Source organism: Lutzomyia longipalpis, chromosome 4 (assembly GCF_024334085.1).
Source record: "Lutzomyia longipalpis isolate SR_M1_2022 chromosome 4, ASM2433408v1".
In the NCBI taxonomy this organism is placed as follows: domain Eukaryota; kingdom Metazoa; phylum Arthropoda; class Insecta; order Diptera; family Psychodidae; genus Lutzomyia; species Lutzomyia longipalpis.
This window is the reverse complement of record NC_074710.1, coordinates 2245168-2271073: the sequence shown is the minus strand read 5'-3', so window position 1 is coordinate 2271073 and position 25906 is coordinate 2245168. Positions and strand designations below refer to the sequence as shown.

Below are 25906 nucleotides of genomic sequence, written 5' to 3'. Positions count from 1 at the left end.
TTTTTACTCCGTTGTCAATTAAGTAACAATCATTTTTCATTTCAATTAAACCTTTGTCTTTGATTAAATAAAAATCATGAGTTGCATTTTTTTTTACAAAAAACTTGTATGTATAATCTTCTTTAAATGAGCTTTATGGGCATATGGGATGTCATATGGACGATATCGTACAATCGCGTCGTTTTTCACAGAAAGATTCATTGAGGCCATTGTGGTATGCCCCAATTCCCGCATATTCTTCGCGAAGCATGATCGATATTTGTTGGTTAACTCTATTAATCTGTTTTTGTCGATTTCAGACACGTTGTTACCTATTGTAAGATCATCAAGATGGATAGCCTCTGTAGTGTATAAAGAATCGCGATTTGAGTCAATTTCCATTATTGTCTTATTTGTGAGGTCGGTCGAGGAGCAGTGAGTTAGGCGTATATAACTACTTGTTTCGTTGCGAAAGTTTTAGGTGTGAAAGGAGGGGATGAAGAAATATGGTTCTCACCCTTACCACCCAAATTTTCCCTTATATGATTATTTTCTACCAATTTCTTGCAACCCTTAATAATTAATTTCCCAAGATTTGTATAAGTGCATTTTCATTTTCTAATTTATGAAAAACTTATCTCACATTTTATCAAAGTCATAGAATACATAAAAATCATTATAAAGAAGCACCGTTGATAATCCATTTTTAGGAATAAAATTTTTGTCGAATATCTCCTGAAGATCTCTAAACTGTATGTTTTAGGGTCGCAAAATTTCGCGTGGTCCTACCGTAGGAATGTGGTCATTCCTGACTTCCCTGAAGGAATCATCCTGGTGCATCGCATTTCGCACCATCCCTCTCTTTCTACCTCTGTTTTTTGACATTCATTTTCACAAAGAAAGTTGTGTGTTTTTTTTTTTCTTAAGTAGTTTCTTTTACACTTAACAAAGAATGACGCGCATGTCTCTAAAATTTTCCATAAAATGACGCACAACAAAAGTGACGCGCAACAAAGGTGGTGCGCAGGATAAGATCCTGCAAGATTGGCGATACATACTATTTTATTATAGTCCTTTTCCCCGTTTATCTCCTGGTTATCACTTTACCCTAGATTTGTGTGTATTTTCCCAACAGCTGGTTAAGGTTTGCATGATCTCTTATCTCCGCTTGTATACCTGGATCCTTTTTTCTAGGTGCGGTATTACTTACAATATTCTTGTCTTGGGATTTTCACCCATTACCACCCATTTGCTGAATTCTTGGGTCAGAGCTTTGCATGGCAACTATCCAATCTTCATCCTTAATTCCAGTCAATAGCACGGATGGCATCTCATAGTCTAAAGGAGGTTCCACCGGGTTCCTACTTAAACAGTCCGCGTGAGCGATTTTGGTTCCTGCCCGGTGTTCGGTGGTGAAATCAAATGCAAGGATTTTCATTCACCACCTCGCGATTCTAGGGATAAGCTGTCGCGTCTTTTGTGACAGCTTAAGTGATTGACAATCAGTGACTAATGTGAAAGGTTTGCCCACTGCCATCGTTTCTAATTCGTAACTATTGTATTTCGATTCCGTTTGACTGGTTGGAAGTGATCCAATTAAAATCCTGGTATCAAACTGCTTTAAACGGGTTTGTCATCTCTGTGGATTTTCGAAAAAAATATTTTTTTAAGTGCTTTTATATGTGCACGAACATAATCATTTTTATATTTGCTACGCGTTATATAAAGCAGCGACTTAAAAATCTCTTTGGCTTCATCAAAAGTATTGCTATGAGCTATAAGAGCAAATGATTCCTTTATTGTATATATTTAGAGTAAGTAGTTTTACTTAATAGAAATTATTTTCATTACCTTTTTCAAACTGATTTTCTTGGAAGTTTGACATTTATTCTGTACTTTTGGTATCACTTTTTTTCGGAGCGCACTCCAATGGCTTGTACAATTTGTCTTATGTAAACGGTTTAAAGTATCAAAGACGAATTTAATATTTCGGATTAGCAGAATATTTAAAAAATTCGTTTAACGTTTTATTACGGTTAATACTGATGATAAAAGTCAGAAATTGCTTAGCGCACATCTCAAACAAATCCAAATACCCAGCAAAGCCTGTCAACTTCGTGGTCAATTCAACTACTTCCCGCAAGGCGCGATATATCCCGATGTGATTAACATCTGGACAGAACACCTCATTCTGCACAGTAATGGAGTCGTCGAAGTCTGTCATAAACAGCTGTCTCCGTGCGCTTCCATTATAAATTGATGGATCATTAACAGGCCCATAGCGCTTCTGGCCGGAATTCATCCAGCCACCACCAAGGCCGTTAGTGATCAAACTTGAATAATAATTTCCAGCGTATCTGCCACATGGAACGTAATCAGCAAAGTTCGCACTTTGCGGATTGCTCCCAGAAAGCATCAACCATTTCTCACTAACCATATGGTTTATGATTATTCTGTCTATCGTTTGCGCTGACTCGCGTGTTATGTTAGTCCATCGACACAGCGAATCAGACATAAACATCAATTTCGCGAATATCGCGATTCCAATTCTTGTCTTATCAACATTAGGATAATCGTCTAAGACGATATCCATCTGTACAATTCCAGGGGAGAAGAAAGTTGATACATAAGCATAAATCTCCTTATCCCAAGCTGGATCAAAAGCTACATTACTAATAACTGAGGTAATTCCTTGCCTCAGAACATTCGTTCCAGTACCCGTAGATACAATAACGGGCCTAATCGGCACCAAATTAAATTCTGGGGTCACGACCTCGCAGCACAAAGCATATGACAAATCGGCGCACAGAGGAAGCATGGATATGGCCTGACTAAGATTATTAGGGGCCGCTATCGGATGCATCCTCATATACGGACCCAACACATGTGGTACTTTGGAGGGCGCGTTATTCTCTTCTGTCCAAGTATACTGAGTTCTAAATTCAACTCGAGTCTTCCCGGTCGATATAGAAATCAGATCAAAAAACTTATTCCTTAGGCCAGAAATAGCTTTGGGTATAGCTACTCTAACTCTCCTCCAATTGTCCGTCAATGTAATTGCCTTGTACATTGGGTCTCAGACACTTTTTTTTTAAAATTAAACGGCCCGTGCAACAGTTTTAATGTTTATGTTTCTGTTTGAAGAAAGTTATCAAGGACATGGTGAAGACTTAAGTATAGATATATTTTGAATCCACGATAAATTACTATGTGTATAGGTAGTTTATGGATAATATTTAATAGTTTTCTTTAGAATTTATTTTGTTTATTAGTATGCTTAAAAAATTGAACTGAGTTTTCAGTTTAGGCTATATTATTAAAAGCTTATAATGCAAAGACTTGTATATAGTTTTAGTAATTGTTTATTTACTATAAAATTTAAAATTATAATGTGAAGATCTATTGTATAAGAGATCATGTACATAACATCTTATAAGTTTTTATTAAAAATACAAATACGCCTTGTTAGTTTTTTAAGGTTGATTATTTTATAGAAACAAAAAGCTGTTAGCTATTAAAATTGATATTGGTGACATAAAAAAAGATCAGAAAATAATAAAAAAAAAAGAATGAAAACATATTGAAACTGTTTAATTTCCAACATGAACATTCTTCTTGTCTTCTGCTTTTATTGGATTTATTTCGATTGAAAATTTCGTTTTTGATTTTTCTCAAAATTTACGAGGAAGGATTTAATTCTCTTTTAAAAAGTAGTGGCAATAATGTAAGTATTTTCTTTCTTTAACTAATTATGCTAAAATTTAACTGATTTTTCAATCAATAAATTATGAATTAAGCTTTTAGATTTTTCCCATTTTCCTTTTAGCTAGAGCTTGGTCTAAGCCTCTCAAATTTTTCTTTTAAATGGATTAATTGAAAGATTCATTAATTTTTTGAAAGATGAAACTTTATTGTGATTTTTATCACAAAGCTTTTTTACAACATATTTGTAGGTATTCATTCCAAAGCTTTCGAATTGTCATCTGCAAAAAATCATATAGCGAAATTTCAGAGATATTTATCAATTTTCACAGGGAGGGGAATTTATATTGTAATTGACAGTGACAAAGATTAGCGACAGACTATAAATTATATTTATTTATTGTGTCAAGAACAGACCATTGTCTCCACTAATCATTGTTTTAATTGATTTTTTAACTTCATTGACTTTTGGGTGGGAAATGCCGTCAGGGACAGAGGATAAATACCACCCTGCTGAGCAATTATTCCCATTCAATTCAATGTGAATTCCATACAAAAAGCCATCAGGGATATACTATACATACATGCAATATTTCCTGGAAAAACTCTCCCCTGAAATTATGTTTATGTGGATAAATGTGAAATATATTTATTTTTTAATTTTTTTTAATAGAACTTACGTCAAAAATTTCCATATTAAGACAAATGTTGAATTTTAGGACAAATTATAGTTTTCTATTTTCAAAATTTTCCTCGTTAATTTTTCCTAATTAATATTTTAGAAACAAAGAAAATAGCATCAATTAGAAAAGTTTTATTTCCACGCTTCATAAGAAAGTTCTTATAAGAATATTCAACGAGAGATAAGTGAATTTTGCGTTGATTCCTCTCCTCCCATGGATTTCCTCAGCGTGGAGGGAACATAAAATCCAAATTTTTGCGACTATGCGGCGACAGCTTTTGGAAGTATAACATGGATTTGAATTATATGTTTTCAACATTTTGCTAAAATTGTTCCTTCTCTTTTGCCATGCTGCTTCATTAATCCCCGCCCCCATCCACTTGACAAAGTCTCTCAACACTGAAAGCTCCCACAAGAGAGCTTTTTGTGTTTCTCACAGCTCAAACGTAATGACATGGATGAGCCGACGGGGGATATGAATATAAAAAGCGTCCGTAAATGTGTGTCATAAAATGAATGGAAATCAGGCTGTATTTTTGGCACACACTGCTGAAGTGTCATTAGTGTGAAAAAATGGCATGGAAAAATAAATAGGTTTTCGGACATTTCTATCATGTGACTTTTTTCAAGCACACTGACTGCTGCCCCCCTGCCTCCGGAGAAAAGTCCTGGCATAATGAATATTTTACCACTTTCCCATGGCGCTGGGAAAATTCATATTCAACCATTGACTGTGGAAAATAACTCCATTTGGGAAGCATTAATTCGGTGCCTAGAACTTTCTTTATGATGGGGTATTCTTGAGCTTTCGCAGGAGCTAGAGTGCGGGAGGAGAGCTGCCATAGCACCAACAGAGGGCTGAATGGGAAGAAAATGTTGGATAAAGCAGTGTGTAGCATTTTCTCAGGAAGGGAAATGGACTTTTCTTCCGGGAGGGGAATTATTTAGATGTTATGTCAGACTTTGGTATTTCTTTTGCATGAGTAATGAGGTACAAAGTTGCAGAGATAAAGTATATATCTCATACCATTGTGAATTTACAATTTTTCTCTATATGAACAAGGCGGAGAGGGCGGGAAAATATTTTAATTAAGACTTTTCATGTGGAATTGCGGCATTTTATGTGGTATCATATAAATATTTGTTACAATTATGAGTCTTCTTAATTAAACCGTCAAAAACTTTATGTTGCCTCCAACATTATATACCCGCAAAGCATAAATCAACTATTGCGCCATGATGAGTTTCATGTGTCTGCTGCGTGTGGGTGGAATGGGTGAGCGCGGGAGCATAATGTGGTGTGCCTAAAAAGCCTTCAAAAGCTCTCCAAAGTGACGACACATCATCTAAACTCAAACCAGGAAAATGTTGATACATAGCATGAGGGAGTGTGGGTGATTCGGGGGTGGAAATAGTCAAAATTATGCTCAGCAATACACACCAATTTCCATTTTCCCGGCTATAACTTTCGTCGCACCGAAATTTGCGAGATAGTAAGATATGTTCTGGCGTGACGGAAATACACAAATCATGATATGGGAGGAAGATGTGAAATCTTATTAAATGAATGTAAAGCACGGTGTGGAACATCAAAGGGGTTGGGGTGAATTACACTCAGGACAAATTCTTTCCACAGAGCAAAATTTTCTTCTAGGAAGAAAATGTTTGAAAGAAATTTTCTTTTCTTTATTTACATTTAAGAAATTAAATATTTATAAATTTATTAAAATTCATTTTTTATAATAAATTCTTGAAGCTTAGAAGCAACATCGTAAGGTAAATTTTGTGATCTCGAGAAGCGAGAATTTCTTTTTTTTAACAATAAAAAGAGAGAAAGAAAAGAATTTTCATTATCTTGAATTTAAACGTTGCAAGAAAACACAATTTGCCAAAAATTGATCAATCTTTGAGCTCAATATTGAGTCTAAAGGGTGTCTTCAAATGCGGTCGCTCTTCTATACTGTTGTGTTAATATTGAGTCAAAGGTAGGACCACATAGAGGTACAATTATTGATCAATTAGATTGAAGTTATTTATTAATCAATTGATTGACTGACACAATTGATTTATCAATCATTGATCAATATTTCAGCAATTTTATGGAATCAATCATGATTGAGCACATGTGGGCTCAATCAAAATTATTGGGTAAGTATTCATACCCAGTAAACAAATTTTACCAATCATTGATCAAATATTGAGGTCAATGTTGAGTCAATATAGGTCCGCATAGATGATCAATAGTTGATCAATTGGATGGATAAACAATAATAGGTCAATAGGTAATCAATCCGGTTGATAGACAATTATCGCTCAATTTGTTATCAATTTGATTGATTGTCAATAATTGTCCAATGATTGATCAATCGATTGACAGGCTCAATTGATTTATCAATTATTAATCAATTAATGATCAATCAATATTGATTGAGCTTTTATTGACTTAATCATTTGTTTACTGGGTATTTTTTATTGATAAGTTATTAAAGGGGTTAAAGGTAAAACATCGCATTTTCTGAGTGTTTTCCAGCTTTCTCTGCTATATTGGCGCATACACAGAACACAGAGGGGGCGCAACAAAATGAAGACACCCTTTAGACAAAACTATACCGAGGAGCGAATAGCATCCCCCAAGGCAGGCCAAATTTTGTGTTTGTGAGCTCCCGACAAAATCCCATAACGCAGGGTTCGAGACAAACTATCCTTGGGGTGAATGTGAGCTTCACCCCGCCCTCCGTCTAAAAAGCTCAATTTCTCATCTATATTGTAGAAGACATAGTCGCTACTCTGCCATGTGAAAACGACACCCCCGCAACGTTCCTTTGGATTTCTAAGCATACAAAATATGAAATTTCCTACATAATCACGGTATAATCTTCTTGGCCTGTGGTTGCTTCATTTATATATGTATACATAGATAGTTTACTCCTCGTATAAACTTTCTTCTCGCAGGATCATTTCACTATTATTTCAAAACTATTCACAACGGAGACTTCCGTGAAAGCTTGTGCAATGCTTTTTCTTTCATCCAGCTCTCCATGAAATGCGATGCAGTTTGAAAGGAAGGCTTTTGAAGTATGTATGTATGTTGCAACTACCACCAACCGAAAATGCCAAATAAATCTTTCAAAGGAAATTAATCCGGCTTTCACCAAGACAACCGCATGTGCGTTTTCGGGAGTTTGTGGATTAAATTCTCTGGTCCTTTTGTTTGTGGGAAATAAAAGGAAAGAGAATCCCTCACATGAAAATTATCCTTTTGCGAAGTAAAATTAATAATTTTTTTAGTGGAAAATTTACTGATTTCGACACACAAACTTCCGATTCATATATATTTTTTTCCTTTGCAGCTCTGTGTGGACATTGCTGGGATGGAAGAACATTTTATTTATGGTGTTGTTGGTGTATATATGCTTGGGGTATGTGAACACTTTTAGCGATTGCACGAGCGTTGATTTTCACCCATAAATTACGTCATCCCACCCGAAAAACTCACATTCAATCGCCACGGGAGTACTACGAGGGGGTGGCGAACCCTCGAATGGAACATCAACATTGTGGCCCGAAAACTGTATAATATTGTGGAAATGCATTTTACTTTGGGGAAGGGGATATTGCGTCGGACGCACACCAAACCAATTATTCACTTCCTGGTGCTATTTGCAAAAACACAAAACCCACCCCCCCCCCCGGACAATGCGCCGTGGCCGGACGATCCGCGTGTGGGTGGAGGATTTTCAGAGAATGAATGTTGCAAAAGAGGTAGTTAATTGTTATTTATGGCAAAGTAAAAGTAAATAGAGATGTATTGTGTTGTTATCCACCCTTCGTCGTGCTTTTTTTCCTCGCACTCCCTTTGCGAAATGTCTCAGTATCCCACCACAAAATGCTTAATTCCACATTCGCAAATGAGCATTTGAGTACCCTCTCCCAAGTAATATTCATTAAAACAGCGAAAAAGCCATGAGAATTAAATGGCAAATGCTCGAGGTTTCCCCGCATACATATAGCACATACATACTATGTATGTACATAATTCCGTGGATTATTGGGAATTCACATACTTAACAACCTCTTCAATTTTATTTTTTATATTCCCTGCTAAAGAGCCCATTCTCATGTCCATTGATTGCTATTCCACCGGGAGGGAGGGTGAATCATAAAAATTCCTCATCTAATTGTTTTCTCCATGGTGGCACTTTTAGCTGGAAACGAGACATTTATCAAAGGGAAAGTCATGTGTGAGTTCTCTTGCAAAAAAGGACCAACGAGACAGATAGGGATGCTACGCAATAAAGAACTGATTAAGTACTTTTCGGTCAACCTCTCACATAAATCACAAAATAACCTCCCGGAAGCACTCATGGCTCTCTCGCCGCTTTTTCCTTTGGACTACATTTTCCGCCATCCACTCCCATTGCCCCACATTATTTCGGGGCTTTTTATGTGTGAGCTCTTTCGGACACAGCGCACATGATAAAGTCGCCCCATGTGTGGTCCTAAAAGGAGCAAAAATGTTTCAACATAAAATATTTTCTCTTTATTATGTTTGATATTTGATTGACCCATTTGGGCGTTTGATGGCAATGAATGGGGGTGAATTTGAATAAAGGGACATTTGCTGGTAAGCAATTTTGGTTTATTTGAAATTTAGCACTAGTTGGCGCTAGTAGAGCTTTGGCCCTCTGGTGAGAAAAATTGTTTGAAGTTTCTTCAACATAATTTTTAATAAATAATATTTTTCCAGAAGGTTTTTAGGTTAGATTTTGTCTTATTAGATTTAGAGTAGAATTTGAATGAAAAGCATTTTAATTTTTTGTTCTGAGTCATTTGAAACTAGCACACTAGTTGGCGCTAGTAGAGCTTTGGCCCTCTGGTGAGAAAAATTGTTTGAATTTTCTTCAATATAATTTTTAATAAATAATATTTTTCCAGAAGATTTTTAGGTTAGATTTTGTCTTTTTAGATTTAGAGAAGAATTTGAATGAAAAGCATTTTAATTTTTAGTTCTGAGTCATTTGAAACTAGCACACTAGTTGGCGGTAGTAGAGCTTTGGCCCTCTGGTGTGAAAAATTGTTTGAAGTTTCTTCAACATATTTTATGATAAATAATAATTTTCCAGAAGGTTTTTAGGTTAGATTTTGTCTTATTACATTTAGAGAAGAATTTGAATAAAAGGCATTTTAATTTTTAGTTCTGAGTCATTTGAAACTAGCACACTAGTTGGCGCTAGTAGAGCTTTGGCCCTCTGGTGAGAATTTTTTTTGAAGTTCTGAATGTATTTAAAGTTATCATCAGGCTATCAAAAATGCTGTGAAAGTAAATAATTCAAATTTCCAGCCTCAACAAGATGAATGCATGAGAAAAAAAACCTTCAATGAAAATTTCAAATCCACCTCACCTGAAGAAGTTTCTTTTGAATGAATTAGGATTAAGGAAAATGCAATAGGTATAGAGAAAATTTCAATCTCGTCCACTGTAGCGCATCGTCTCCTCTACGTGCAATGTAGTGTGTGGAGAAAAGTAGAAAATCTCCCATAGCGAGTTCCTTTTTGTACCATTTGTAAAATGAAAGAGTGATTTTCTTTCATTTTTTTTGTATCACATAATAAATTTATTGTGCCATCCTGCATTTTCATTTTCCTCCGCCTTGGTGAGATTTAATTTCTTTTGTGTGTATTTTCCATAAATTTAATCGCATATACACGCTGAGCTTTCTGCGCTCGCAATTTTCCTCTTACACAGGGAGAATGAGTGGTAGGAGGGAAGGAATGGGGGTGAGAGGGGTTAGGGGTGGAAGAGAAGTATCTCCCAGTTGGACTCGGAAACTGGATGAAAAGTTTATACGCTAAAATATCGCCAGGAAAACCTTCTTCGGGTGCATAAAGTATATATTGTAGTTGAATGAGATTTTAAGCATTGAATCAGCAAAGAAATAATTACGTCTCCAGTTTGGTACATGTTGAGAGGCTTCTTCAGATGAAAATGTTGTTTTTCCTTTTTTTTTCACAAATTGTTTTTCATCTCAAAAGCACGTTTTGGGTGATTTGAGTCACTCACAGAGAGTTTTTCCATTGTGCTTTTGTTATTGAACTTTCGGGGGGACGATGAAAATATTTTGTTGGTTGATTTTTGCAGTTTCATCATGATAATTTTTTTTTCTACATTATAAAAGATTTTCTTTTTTCGAAGGATAAACCTCTTGAGACGGCTCTTAAAGCTTTTTCTGCTATATACTATTATGTACAGTAAAAGTATATTTATTGGAAATTCATTTACTTATGAGGAAAAACATTTTTCCCCTCAAATTTCCAGGAAGTTTTTATGGTTTATGTTGGAAAAAATTACCGTCTAACGGGGCAAGATTGTAGGTAATTTTCTTTACTGATTTTATGCTGAAATGATTGATAAACAACATTGGTTTAGCAATCAACTAAGCAAAAAACTAAGCAAAAAATCAAATCATTTTTCCTAAATTTCCCGCATTTTCCACCACCACAATGGGATTAGAAGGGGTATATCTCCAATAATCCAGAAGCGGTGTATGCGTGTGGTCAAAATGTGGTGTGGTCAGCAATGAAGTTTGGTTAATGATGTAGAAGAGGAAAATCTGTATGTGTTAATTTTCAATTCGCCATCATGCTAAACTCCCAAATAGCACCGATCAATCTTCCTTGTGTGTGTGTGGACTTCATAAACCTCCCATGAAAAGCTTTTTGGTTAGTTTACCCCCACAAAATAGTGAGCTTTCAGTTGCGGGGAATAGTGGTGATTTAGATAAAGTCACGTTTGCCTGGTGAGCTTGTGCCTCATGCATCACAGCTCACAGGGAATCATTAAAATTATTTATTAAGGGAATTTAAAGGAATTTAGGAGGAGCTTTAACGGAAAGTCTTTTCGTTTGGAGTTCTTGCATCGCATAGAAGTCATTCTTTGGAACGTAAAGTGGATGAGAGAGAGGAAAAAGGAAGTGCATTTGAAAGTCAAATTATCCCTAATGGGTGAAAGTTTGGAATTTCACTACAAATGGAGCTTATGCGAATCCTCCATATCCTATGTAGTCTCAAAGCCCATCCCTACCCAATGGATCCACGTTGTTTGTGGGAAATGCATCAAATTGCAATTGAGGGCCATTGTGTGGCTAAATTGTGAGACATTACTTCATATTTTTGCCCATTTTTGTATGCCATTAACTCATTACTCAACAGCGGATGGTGCAAATTTTCCCTGTTTTAGCACTTCAATCATCCCCCTCTCTCGTGAGGAAAATGAGGGATGATTGCAGTGCTTGAGAACCTTCTCATCGCCTGGGAAGCTTTTTATTTTGTTCCATGTAAAAGCTCTCAAGAATCCTCCGTTGCATACACATAGAGGGGAAAATATATTGCAATAAGTTTCAATTTTCTCTCTCATCTTGCGTCCAAGAAAATTGGGTGAATAGAGGTGGAAGAGAGATGCTAAGAAAATTGAGTTTTGTCTCAAGAACTTCCACATCTAACTTTCAACAGATTCTTTTCCTTGCGGCACGTCACTTTGGAGATTGATACACAAACTATACTATTGGGTGCGATGGTTGGAATTTGTCGTCACAGGCAAAGAGAGAAGGTGGTTTTGATTGAATTTCTAACTCTCATACAACATGAGAAATATCTCTGGGAAATATATAAATTTAATTATGCGGTAAATCCTCATCTATAGGAATCTGCAGAGATTCCGCATTGCATGAATTTCTTCAAAAGTAATTCAACAAAAGGAAAGGAAAATCTTTTGATGGATCTCACACAGAAGTTCTCCGTTGTAAGGACACTAATTTATCTAATAGCTTTCACTCATTGAAAATTTTGAGCTTTGAAACATACAGAGAATTTCTCAAAATAACGAACAATGTAACTACCTTCTGTGTGACTTCTGTTCTGACTTTTCAGTGAAAATAAGTGCTCAATTCACAGTCCCTAAAATGCTTGTGTCCTCGAAGAAATCCAGTGACTTTTGTGGGACTTTTTGGCACATAAAAAGCTCTGAAACTTTTTAGCAATTCTTTGCCAGACAATTTTGTGAATTTAGAGCAAGAAAATTGAATGCAGCAGTTACTTAACACAATTCCTCCACACAAAACCTTCCAATTCCGTGTAAATTCCAAGGATTTATCGCTGCAGAAATCGGGACACTGTCGCTGAATAAATTTGAATTATATTCAGGTCCCGGTGTAGAGAACCTCTCAATTTAATTTACGAAAGCTCTCTGAAGTTTTCCAACAGAAAAAAAAAATCTTAAGAAAATATTAATAAAAATCCTTTTCTTTGAATTAGTTAAATTATTTAATGAAAAAAAAAAAGTTTTTAAGAAAGGATCAACATTATTCACCTACACCAGGGCTACACTGTATCCCTAAATAGGGACACACTGCAAAATAAAATTACAAATTGTTACACAAAGAAGTACATTTGGTGTGCCAAGAATTCTTTGAGAGAGCCCTAAAATTAAAATAAATGAACGTGAGGGTGGAAAGTATGTTACGAAAGACATCCTTAAGCGAAAAACCTTTTTTTCACGGTTCCCTGAATCATCATCATTCATGCAAAATACATTAAGTACATGAGGATATAATAAATGTTTTATGTCAATTGCAGATGAAATGCTATATGCAGGGGTTGTCGACATGATGAAGTTAAGGAAAATTTATGAATAGTGACATTAAGATGAAATATAGTACTTCGGGAAGGATATTTATGTTTTAATAGAAATAGGTTATGGAATTTCTTCCCTTAAATCCTTCAAGACGAAGCTTTGAGAACAAAATAACTTATAAAAAAAAATTAAGGATAAATAATACATTATTTGCATACCCTGGAGCCCCTGGAGCAAGCTTGTGAAATATTCATTGAAACATAATCTTTCCTATCTTGCTGGAGAAGTGTGTTAAGAATAATTTTGTATTTGTCGTTGCAATTCTTCAAGGGCTCTTCATCCCTTCTTGATATATCCATCTCAAGTGGATGTACTTATCAGTTTCTGACACAGCGAATTGAGAGAAAATGCAACTTTCACCCTTTCCTTACACATATAGCGAATATTCGTCTCTCATGTCAAAGTTTTGCATGCTTTTATCAACATTCACAATGCACTTTGGGAACTTGAGAGAAAACTTAAGCTTTTGTGCTTTAGAGATCTTCCAGTACTCATTAATTTGCAGCATTTCACTCAAGTATTTGTCTTCGGGTTGCACCCTTTTCTTATGTGCTGGGATACAACATATCACCATGACGATGGACAATGCTTTTGTTGCTGAAAGTTCACTCTCCTCCTGTAAAGCACACACTATATATGCGCTAAAAAAGCTCCAACCCCAATTTTGCACATCCCCAATTACAAGAATAAACCGAGAGAAGGGAGAGAAAAGCTCCATCGGATTTACTTTGCAACAAGATTGGAAATAAAATCAATCAACCCGATCGTTGGATTGCAAAAAAAAACGTTGCAGCTTTCAACAATTGATATCCGCACTCTTGCGTGGGAATGGGGTAGGAAAAAAAAGTGCGATGATGTGATTGGAACCACGAATGGAAAAATAAATAATAGCTCTGTGGGGAAAAAAAAAGTTGAGCAAATTGAACTCGACATTTTAGTAAATATATGCTCCATCCAGGCACGAGCTTTTTTTTGCGCAATGATTGAAAGCCAAACTTTTGTGTATACGAGAGTTTGATTATTTTTTTTACCAACGAAAGTTCAATAAAAATTTATATTGGGTAATTTTGTACCCTAATAATTCAAGAGAAAAAATAACACTGAAGAGTTTTTGATTTTCAAAAGAAATTCATGGAAAATTGAAAATCGTTTTTAAGAAATTAAATAAATTTTTCTTTGGAAATTGGATGGAAGTTCATAAATTTTTTCTTAGATATTTTTTGGTGTACAAAAAGACGCTTTAAAGTGTAGAGGAGCGTGGCCCAATTCGGACCTTTAAACCTCAATTTCTAGTGGAAGAAAATGGTATTTAATTAAAATTATTATTCTTAAATTTAGTATCAATATAAAGTTTATTAAATACCCCCTTTTTGGGTCCTATTCAGCGACCAAGAAATCCTTGAAATTTTTGAAATTCGTACAGAAATTTCAACGATTTTATATTATGGATGTCTTGGTCGCAGAATACGACCCATTATTCCATAACTTTTCTTTATATTTGAAGTTTTATCAATTTAAAGAAATCGTGAATTTAAAAAAAAAAGCACAAGAGGTCCCAATTGGGCCACATTCATCTACCATTTAAAAAAAAATTAAAGCAAAACAATTTGCAAAAATTTAATTATTCAAATAAAAAAAACCTTTCTTCCTCCCATCCTAATCACCAAAAGGAAGCACAACAAGGATTGGATTTAATGGTGGAATTTTAATTATTTATTTTAGGGCGTATACTGAGAATTAAATTCAAGGAATTTTTCGCGCACCCAGGAGGGTTGGAAATTAAAGACAAGAGCACCTGTTGAAAGGAATGCAAATGAGTTTATTTTCCTCGTATTTCCACGAATATATGACTCGCATTTCGACGCAGATTTTTCCACCAAGATATTCAAATTGAGACGCGCGCCTTTTGGCGTCAAGCCTTCAAAATATATTCCCAATTAGCATGAGAAGTGATTTTGCGTTTTTTGGTTGAAATGCAAATTTTGGGTTAATTCCATAAACAATGAAGAATAGAGCTTTTTTTGGTGTTGGTTAATTGGAAAGAAAATTTTAAGAAAAATTTGATTAGAGGATCATTGAAATTTCTTCTTCAGTTGAAAATGGAAAGTTTCTGCGAATTGAGCTTTTTTTGACCAACTACAGCTTTGATTTATAGTAGGACCTTTCCCTTAATCTTTAAATTTTTGAAGAAGTGAAACACTTAAAAAAAATTATTTTGGAATAAAACTAAAAGGAGAATTTTGTAAAGTAAATCAAAAGAAGTTTATTCATTTTTAAGAATAATAAAATTTTATAGTTGGTCAAAAAAGCTCAATTCGCAGAAACTTTCCATTTTCCTCTGGTGAAGAATTTCAAACAATTTTCTATAAGCAAGAAGCCACCAATTTGTGGTATCACGCTCCATTGCGTATTATCAAAACAATGCCCATAAATTAATTATTTTAATTAGTGACAAAATGTTTCTTTTGACGCGGTTAAAATGTTTTTTTTTTCATTGATTTGTGATGCCTCCATTAGGGCGAAAAAAATGTTTTCCCAATGCACACGATAGGAAAATTTTGACTATACAAAATTAATTTCTGAAACAACTCATTGAACTGAAATTAATGAAATATATTTCATATTGACAAAACAATTACGTACACGCATCACTAGAATTTATACTCCACTGGCAAATTTCTCATTGATATTTAAAAAAATTATATATAACAAACCTTTTTTATTCATTAGTTTGCTGAACGAACTCAACAGGCTCAATTGCAAAATGCTTTCATTTTAATTACCATTTTATTTATTAAAAAAACTAAGTTTTTTTTTAAACGTTAGTTTGGTCATTGGCAGCAAAATTGGGGCATTCTTTGAAAGTTCTCGCACTTGTGATGAAATTTCAAGCAATTAAAAATTTTTCAACCACTCAGAACATGTGCAAAAAATCTCTCTTTCCCTGAAAAAAAAACTTGCATCAGTGTGCAAAAGAATCCGAGGAAAGGAATATTAATGAAAAGTTTTCGTGAGTGAAAGTTTTCTCTCGCGCGAAAGCTCATCGCTCTGAGATTATATATTTTTTGTGTAAGCTGCATTAATATTTCTCTCGGTGCAGTACAGAGGGGGTTTTCTTTTTCTTTTTTTTTTGGGGGGAAAAGTGCTGGGAAAAGTGCAAAAAGGTTGCCAGTTCAGCTTAAATTTCCTGTAAAGGAGTACATGTACAGAAATCCCTTCATCCATGTTGAGCGCGACAAAATTGTGTTAACACGCAGAAAAGTTTTTAATCCATAAGAATATTTCTGGTGCAAAGTTTTAGTTTTCCTTGTTGGAGCTTTTAAGTTCAAATTAAATAGCTTATTAATGTGCGAACTCGAACGTGCTGTGTATTTAACAGAATATTCTTTTGGCTATTTTAGTTGTTGAGATTTTTCTTACTTTTCATTTTATGGGGAAAATCCCAAAGCAATAGTTGGGGTAAATAAATTCACAATGAGAATTTTGTGAATTAATTTGTCGATAAAATAGCAAAATGTTGTCAATGTATGTGTGGATTGTAGCAAGTTAAAATAATTTCCTGATAAAACGAACCATTTTACGTGATAAATTAGACAATTTGCAATGCGGGAAGAGGGTTGGAAAATGCCGTGAAAGCAATAAAATGTGTTGTTCCACGTATTTACATATTATTACCTAAATTTCACCATACATGTGAGACTTTCCCCACTGCGCAGGAAGTTGAGAATGGCTCCACAGCATTTTGCCCCCAAACACACAGTCACGTCAATATCACACAGTTCATTTGAACGAAATTTGTAGCACCAACAATTTGCATTTCATTTCAACGGCAAAATGGTACTCCAGATGAAAGCTCCCCCCGCTCGCTAGATAGAGAGCTTTCTCTACGGGGCTGTGCCCATCAAAATGCTCAGAAAGAGGGTGAGAGTTACGACGACATTTCTTCGCAATTGGTACGAATTGTGCAAAAAAAAAAAGAATTTCTCTTTGTCTCCCCCGTATAAACCACCCCCACAGATGTATGTGGACTTGTCTAGGGGACAGGGTGAAGCTTGAGGGAAATGTGGAGTCAGTTGATAATGCCATCACCCAGCTCAAAGCTCTGGGAATTAAAATGGAATTAAGTTCACAATCATCCATGGGAACTTTGCCGCAATGGCAGCTCCAAGCTGAAAAAGTCCCTCCAGCTGGGACTCATTCGTATATCTGACACACAGGGAGGTGATCTCCTACAGCGCGCGATGAGGAGAGAGACCCTGATGGGGGGCTATGAGCAAATTTGTACAGGTGATGAATTTATATAATGTGTGTAACGATGTGTTTGTGCCTAAATTGTTTGCTCCTCGTTGGGGATTTCATGCTCCTCCGAGCGAAATTATCACACAAATATAAATGCGGTTTAATGTTGCTTAAAGATCATGTCTCACCTGTATACCCTGTGGCTAAGCTTTTCCTCAAACACTTTGAGAAACTTTTGGCACATACACACGAAGCTTCGTTGAGATTACACCCAAAAAGCTCCATAAGGGAATTTTGGTGGTTTATTTAATTTCAATTAATTACATAAAGAACAAAAAGGGGTTAACCCTTATATGCTGTATTCCATTTGGTATATGATGTATCTTTGTCTGTGAAGGTTTTCTAGAAACTTTAAGAAGAAAAAAAGGATCAGAGGAAGGACGCAAATCTGTCCGAAACTTTAACTTGAAATAAAATATTTCGAAGCAAAAATTTTATTAAAAAATCAATTTTCCAAAATTAAAAAGTCTGTGAAAATTTCTTTTTTTTTTGTTTTTTCCAACCAATGTCTTTAGACTCTCATGAAAATTTTTCTTGTTTGCTTTTCATTCTTTGAATTCCAAACATTTCTTAATTATATATGTTTATAAAACTTTTACAAAGTCCATCCTTCCTTTCTGGAGGAGGGAGGAGTAATTTACTTAATTTGAAACTAAAACAAATTTCAATAAGCCAATTTAAATTAATGTTTGTTAAAATAAACTACTTTATAATGAAAGCTCATGGTAATATGACTTTGAGTTATTTATAAAGCTCCTACACACTCTCTTTACTTCCGGTAAGGTGTTCATGTGCATTAAGTATGGTATTATAGGTAGTATACGCTACACTTTCGCAACACCCCGGAGCTGCACTATGTGCAAAAGTTACAGGAATTTCTGCTAAAACTTTCAAGTTTGCCCTTAATTCAGGATGATGATGCCATCATTGCACTTTCAAACTAGAACCCCTTCAAGGGAGGAAATCATCTCAAATAATATTTAACCATTTTATTTCCTGCTTCATCCCCCTAAAGGAAGTATAAATACACTGAAATGGATTCATCTTCCACTTCCTGAGTGTTGTGGTAAATAAATAAAATTAAACATAATTTTATTCTTTGTTGAGAATCTTTACAAAAAAAAGCTCAGAAAAAGCTCCTTTTTATTTCTAGTCATAACACATTAATATAAAATTATTAAAAGCTCGGAATTTTTTTTAAACGAACTTAAGCGTAGAAATACGTTGCTCTTTTGAAAACCAAACGAGTACATAGCTAATTAATTACAGGAATTGAAAATTGAAAGTAATAAAATCCAAAAAATTAATAATTTCTTTTTTTTGTACATCCTTGTAGACGTTGGGAAGAAATTGAAAATTTTACACAACTTTTGTTTGACAATAACCCGGCTGGAAATGATTATTGATTTTTTAAATTTCTAACCAACTCTATTTGAAATTAATTTTCGTACTATTTTAACTTTCTTTTCATTTTTTCTACAGAACTGCATAATTTTGTTTTTTTGACAAGTTTAGAATGAAAAAGAAAGTTGATTATGGTCCAGCCGGGTAAACTTTTTCTACTCTATTAATTACACGGGGTAATAAAATCCGTATTTTTCCTCAGTCCTTAAATAAGTTAAATTTTCCGCATAGAGTGGACAGCATCAATTGAATTGTTGACTTCAAATTCAAATAACTCACATTACAAACGACATCTGCGTGTGGTGTTTTCCTTTCCCAAACTACCCCCAAAGCCGTCATGTTTGCTTTTAGGGGATGGGGGTGTGTGTGGGGTATAAAATGAAGTTCTTTGGGGCAGAGAATGCAAAAGGAACAAGAAATGGGCGGACATGATTGAAACAACTTCTAGTTGGGTGATTGGATGCAAATTTTGCATTGGGGATGGCAAAGTGAGTATGCAGAAGTGGTTGAGGGTGTTTTGCCGGAGAGGGTTTTTGGTGTGTGTCACCGTCTCTCTTTGCCACTCTTTGTTTATGGCTTTCTATGTCATCCCTTTAAGTTTCGCTTGGCTTTCCACGTTATTTATTATTCTCGTGGTTTCCGTCAGTTTTTGGCTCCATGACTCGCTGCTCCCTTTTGGCAACACTAAAGGATAAATTCACATGATGCACTCTCGGAGTTGCTCTTCTTTTACACAAAAAAAAAGCAAAAAAGGGGGGAAAAGAGAAGAAGGATTATTGCAGAAAATCGGACAACATTGTTAAACATTTTCTCCACTTCTTTTTTTCTCTTTTCACTTTTTCCTTTTTATCATCTTCTTCGTACCATTTCAATCCCATTTTGGTGCAATTTGTTATTCTCGCCATTCAGCACATACTGAATCAATTTCTCATCATCCCAACCCTCCCGATGAAGCTTTTAGCGTAAATTTCGCAGTCTGCATTGTGCGGTATAGACAAGTGGGTGGGTGGGAAGAAGCCCTTCAAAGGGGGTGAGACACACAAAATGTGAAAAGTGCGAAACTTTTTCAATAAAAACCCCACACTGTCTGTGTGCGAATAAACAAATCTATTATGCTCCAAACTTACTCTTTTTTTTAGAGAGGAGACATTGATGAATCCACAAGAGCTTTCTGCGCTAAAGGGTTGGTAGAAAAAAAACATGATCATTTGAGATTAAAGGGTGGGCTGATGGTAGAAAATTATAAATGATTCATATCTTTCTGTCAAATGGATCTTTGAACTGTTGGAGCTTTCGTTAGCGTGTGTATTTATGATGTTATTTTCACTCTTTTCATTCTATAAACTTTCTTTTTCCGGTAAAAGCAAGAAAAATTTATAAATTATCGTCTGTCAGATATTTTAGATTGTTTTTAGTGACAAAGAGATTTGTGAGGTGTCACGAAAATATTATTTTCTTTTTCTGTGAGATGTGTTTGTTTCCAAATATCATCAATTCTCAAAGAAAGAAAAAAGTTGGAAGAAGACAGTGGGGTAGGTTTTTCGTGACGAATACATCTGATATCATGCTGATTTCAATGAAAAATGTCATCCAGATAAGATTTGAGAGACTTCAATGTTGATTTGGGTTAAAAGACTTAGATTTATTGCTAATTTTGAAAAATGTAGGATGATGTACAACTGATTTCTATGAGAGATATTATCTAGAATGCAAGAATGTAATGATAAAATGAAGTTCAGAATGCTAGATGAGTTTCTCAATTTCACTAAAAAGTATTTAACAAATTCAATTCAATTTTGAAAGTGTCTGATATACTACTGATTACAACCAGAAAAAAATTGAAATAATTCTTTACATATTTTCTTTCTAATATTAGTGCAAACCACGTACTAATGATACACCTATGTATATAATCATACGCCTGATCTCTTATAAAATTTAAATAATCAGAAGAATATTTTTCAAAACGATTCCAGCCGGGTTAGCTCCTTACTTTGGATCAAAATTCGTAAGACATGGTGCTGAAATAAAAACCTCATGGCCGTATAACGATGAAAGTCTTCAAATGAACGACAAGATAATTCATAGAGACAGATTTTCCATCCGCCCTTCATCGTATCTGCTGAATTTTCTTCACTCCCAATTTGATGACATACGAATCAATTTGAATATTACATCCATAATGTATATAGTATCGTCTGTCGATGGGGAAAGGCACATAGGAAGTTCTCGTATATAAAATTGCAATTCGTTGACACAGGGTGGGTGCACACAGCGGCAGAAAAAAAAGTCAAAGAGATTGCGAAGGATAGGGGAAGAATGGAATATTGAGCGGGTGATGCGCGAGTTGGGGCCAAAACTCATTAGACTTTAAAATATTCATCATGAAATGAGGAGCAATATTGCTATAGGGACCCCTCATTCTATGTTGGGTTCCCCCCTTCCGCCCCCAACATTATGTACCGAATGAAATTCAAGTGACAATACTCTAATGAAATTTTACCAACCCCTCTCTAGTTTTTGCTCGTCGTACCGAATGAGATACAATTAATTAGAAAATTTATAGGGGAAGATGGAAATATTCTCGAAGGAATTATTCTTCGTTTTCCTTTTTGGGAGAATATTAATTTTTGAAACTTTTTTAAATAGAAAAAAAACTTGATTTTTTTATCAAATTAACTCAAAAGCTTTAATTTAATTTTAATATTTTGCACAAAAATCGATTCATTCGGTATTTTTTTTTTTTTTGAAAACTCATCTTTTCATTGAATCAAACCAACTTTTGCGGAGTGAAAAAGCAATTTTTTCTCCCAAACACACTTATAAACACCATTCAAAAAGAATATCAGGCTAAATCATATTTTAGTAATAAATAAATAAAAAAAACACGGAGAAAATTCAATTTTTACAAATTCCACTTTATTCAGCACTCACCCGTGAGCAGAGAATTCCCTTCATTGCCTTTGAAGTCATTGCGAAAGAGTCCTTCGTACGTATGGCTGTTGCATTCAAAATGACGGATTTCCATTGCAGAAGTGCTTTCACCTTTCACGTGTTTCAAATGTCACAGCTCCTGCTCTATGTTGCTCAGTATGAAAAAAAAAAGCTCTTCAGCATCATCCATTCCCATACACGAAATTTCAAATTGCATATACATGTGCGAGGGAATACCTTTAGCACCTCAGCATGACAGCACATTCGCACTTACAATTCACCTTCTTGACACACAAATATGATATTCTGCTCTACATTACCTTAAATTGCGTGTCAGGAAAATATTTTAATATTATATTTGCTTTGCATCGTCTACAGGAGCTTTTGGTATGGATAAGAAGAGCTTTGGGATTTTCTTTAAAGAAAATTTCTATGGAAGTTTCTTTAGAAACAACTCAAATGCAATCTTGCATTTCAAATGAATTTTAAGCTTAGCGATTCTTGAACTGGGGCAATTGGCGCACGTATTAAATTTTTCAATCATACGACAAGCATAAAAAGCATAAAACTTTCATGAACAATTAGATTGATTTTAAATCATTTAATTCAGTGAAAATTGATAAACTCAAAACAAGAAAAGGAAATTTTAAACTATAAAAGGAAAATTTGAGGATTCTAAAACCTTTTTTGCTTTATTTTTAAATCAAGAAAGGGAAATTTTGAGTAGGTATCAAAATGAATTAGTTGGTGTTCCACTTCATGGCAACACCAAGTTTTTGATTAATTTTTAACCAAGAAAAAGTATTTTAGGCTTCTAAGTAATTTCTGATTAATTTATCAACTAAAAGAAGGGAAATTTTGATTTTAAAAATGTTGCCTGATATTAGTTTTAAACTGAAAAATTAAAAATTTGAGTTCCTAAATGTTTCCTGAATTATTAAACAGGTGAGAAAGCAAGAGTATTACTTATAAGAAAGATTTATTTTGTAATATGTAATATTTATTTAAAAGAGGGAAGAGAAATGTTGAGCTTTCAAAACTTCTGAATTGAAAATTCGTGTGAATGAATTTTACATTAAAATTTACCAAAAAAGAACTAATAAATTCTACTTAGAAAGGCGTGACAATTTGTTAGTTTTTCTTACACTTTCCCCAAAAAATTGTCAAAGACTCCAAAAAAACTTTTTTTTTAAATCCCCTGCGCGTCATTTTGGTCGTTTCAAACTTGAGCTAAACCAAGAAGTTTTTGGCACATTGTTCTTGCAGCAGTCTGTTGATTTTCCTTCTCTTACCCAATGTGAGAGCTTTTTTCCATACTCAAGCAGCTTCCTTATGAATACAAAAAAAAAAACAAAAATAAAAACAAAACAACACCTTTTTAGCAAGTCTGCGATGTAAATTCACGGGGGTGTGGCCATCCATTTTAATTTTCCACCATTGCCCTAAAATAAATCGCAAAGGGACCTCTTGCTGCGGGGGATGATGGATGTGAATCATGATTTCACATGATCCACGAATATGTTGTGCCCGATGTGATTCCCCATATGCCAGCGGAAACACTCCCGCAGATTTATCATTCACCCCCAAAATGTGGGATTGATTTACAATCACGTCGGCGCACCAAACAACATTCTTGCACATTAAATATAATATTTATTTTGTTGTTGTTTTTCCAAGTTATATATACCCCTTATGTTTAGATTATTACAGTCGCTATATATTTTTTATTCTTACCATATTTTTTTCTTAATAAAATTATTTTTATTTCTTTTTTTTAGTAAGACGTATCAAATAAGACTAATTCTACGAAATATACGTTTCAAATTCAAATCACATATCGCAAAGATATAGATAAATATGTTTTTTTTTAATTAATTTTTATCAGTTTTTTTTTACCTCCAAGTTAGAGTAAATGGAATTTATAAAATTATTTTTTTAGTCGAAATTATTAATTTCATCGAAAAATAAAAGTTTATTTTACAGATTAAAGGAAAATAATGAAAGAAAATTATTCAAAAATAAAAAAAATTACTTTTTTAAATTCGTTTTTTATTTTGACTTCTACTTTTTTGATCTTTTGTGATTTTTTTCCGCAAACATTTATATTTATTAGCAGTTTTTTTTCATTATATATTCCATTCATAATAATATTTTTTTCATGTTGAAATTTCTCGTTAAATTTCTGTTTTATTTTTGTTTTTTTTTTATTTTATGTGTAATAATTAGAAATTGGGCTGAAGTCAAAAAGATGAAAGTGTTTTGAGGAGTTTAGCATTGAAGAGTTTAGTGAGCTTTTTTCTCTATACTTTAGTCCTGTTCTTTTGTTTTTTATTTAGTTTTATTTTTTATTAGTATATTTGGTAGTTATTTCATTAATAAAACATTTTCTACAGTTGTTGTTATTAAATGAAAAAAGTTTCCTTTTATTGCTTAAATACTTCTCACTTAATATGTGAGGAATTTTACTACAAGTTTTGGTTTCGTTTGGATTTTTACGCGAATTTTTCATCTAAAAAATGTGCGCTCTAAGAGAAAAATACGATATTTCTATTTTTAAAAAAATTCATCTTTTTTTTTAAGAAATCTATTTCAGCTTTTAATTACAAAATCAGTCTGTTTTTCATTTTGAGAAATAATGCAATTTATAGAAGGTTTTTCTCAATGTTTTTTTTGGGATAAAATGTCGTGATTTAAAAGGTTTTTAAAGGTTTATTTTTAAAACTAATTATTACATTATATACAAGTAGTTTTGATAATAAAAAGAAAATATTTGGTGAGATTGCAAGTAAAACTTACATTTATAATATAAGATTTATTACTTTATATGTTAATTTATCATTTTTTTAAATTATAGTTTTTTTTTACCAAGTCCTAATTTGGTGATATTTTTATTAATATAATATTTTTTTTATTTCTATTTTTTGGCATTTATATTTACATTCAGTTTTTTCTTTACGAAGGGAATAAATTAGGTTTTTTTCTTACTCATTATTCTTCCGAATCTATCTATTTGGGACAAAGTAATGGTATAAGTTAGATTCCTTCCTTTATTTTTTTCTTCGAATAAAACAAAAAGAAAACGTTTTTAATCGATTAATTTACGTCCTATACATTAACTACGATATTGATTTACTTTTCTTCCTTTTTTCTTAAAGTTTCAGAAGGAACTTACAATCTACTCATTATTCTCTTTCATTCTGGAACCATTCTTATGTCTCTCAAGTTAAAAAATCTCGTGCAAAATATTCAGAAACCCATTTTTTGAAATTCTACGGAGAAGTCGTTGTTCTGAGAATTGGTTTAAATTTTTTTTTTCATAAATTTCTTGTACCATTTCGTATCATGTCTTTATCTCTCTCTTTAGCTCTTCAATTTCCCTGCATTTTCTTTCTTTTTCTTTACTTATTCTCAAAGGTTATCGCGTACTAACGATTGGGGAGATGGAAAAGTAAGAGTTCGAAAGAGACGATTAGGGGTTGTTTTTAGTGGAGAGAAATGTCCCAAAAAATATAATTATTTTTGTGCTTTTCTTTTACTCACAAAATTTCATCCCTGTACCCACTACGAAACTATCCAGGAGCTTGAATTCCGAATAAGTCCCTATCTACGGCACACAGCGTCAAGTCTTTGTTGTTTCGTCTGATCTCATGGCCTAATCGTTGGATTAATTCTACAAATATTTTCAAAATAAAAAGCTTTAAAAGCTTTTCTTTAAGAAAGAAAAAAACTGTGAGTACTCACCTTAAACATAAAGTGTTCTCCTTGATTTTCCTGCGGAGAACTTCCACTCTGGTAGCCAGGACTAGGTGATTCGGCATTTTCGGGAACAGGTGTGATGTTGGCGTAGTTAACAGAGCTGGGAAGGAGATTTCGGAATTGCGATGGAGTCATTTTTGTGGGATCTCCCGGAGGGTTGATTCCCTGCTGTGTTAGACAAAGTATCGATCTATCTATATTCTGGTACTCCTTTCCAGATCGCGGACGCAATGTCGATGTAGGTGGACGAATTAGTCTACGAAAGGATTTTATTTGAAAAATGATTTAGAAATCTGAAGAAAGGCTCCTGACTGCCTAAACAGAGTTAAAGTTTTCTAGTCTTCTTACATCCTGTTTCCGGTTTTGACAACTGTTTTAGCAGCTTAAATTCTGTATTAGATCAAAAAAGGTTCTAACTGTGCTAACTCATAGTTTTTTTTTCAGTTTGGTCATACATAGAC

At 34.0% G+C, this 25906-nt stretch overlaps 2 protein-coding genes across 2 annotated transcripts in view; one reads left to right on the top strand and one right to left on the bottom strand.

Annotated features, from left to right (window-relative positions):
- LOC129795447 (mediator of RNA polymerase II transcription subunit 1) overlaps positions 1-25906 on the top strand; it is a 1235552-nt gene that overhangs the window by 1104808 nt on the left and 104838 nt on the right. The window lies entirely within an intron of this gene.
- Positions 24575-25906, bottom strand: part of LOC129795460 (uncharacterized) — a 77253-nt gene continuing 75921 nt past the window's right edge. The window contains exons 7-8 of the mRNA XM_055836750.1: positions 25431-25701; positions 24575-25359 (exon numbers count right to left, since the gene is read on the bottom strand). Of these exons, the coding sequence (XP_055692725.1) occupies positions 25354-25359; positions 25431-25701 (277 nt within the window). The 3' untranslated portion in view covers positions 24575-25353. The remainder of the gene's footprint in view (positions 25360-25430; positions 25702-25906) is intronic.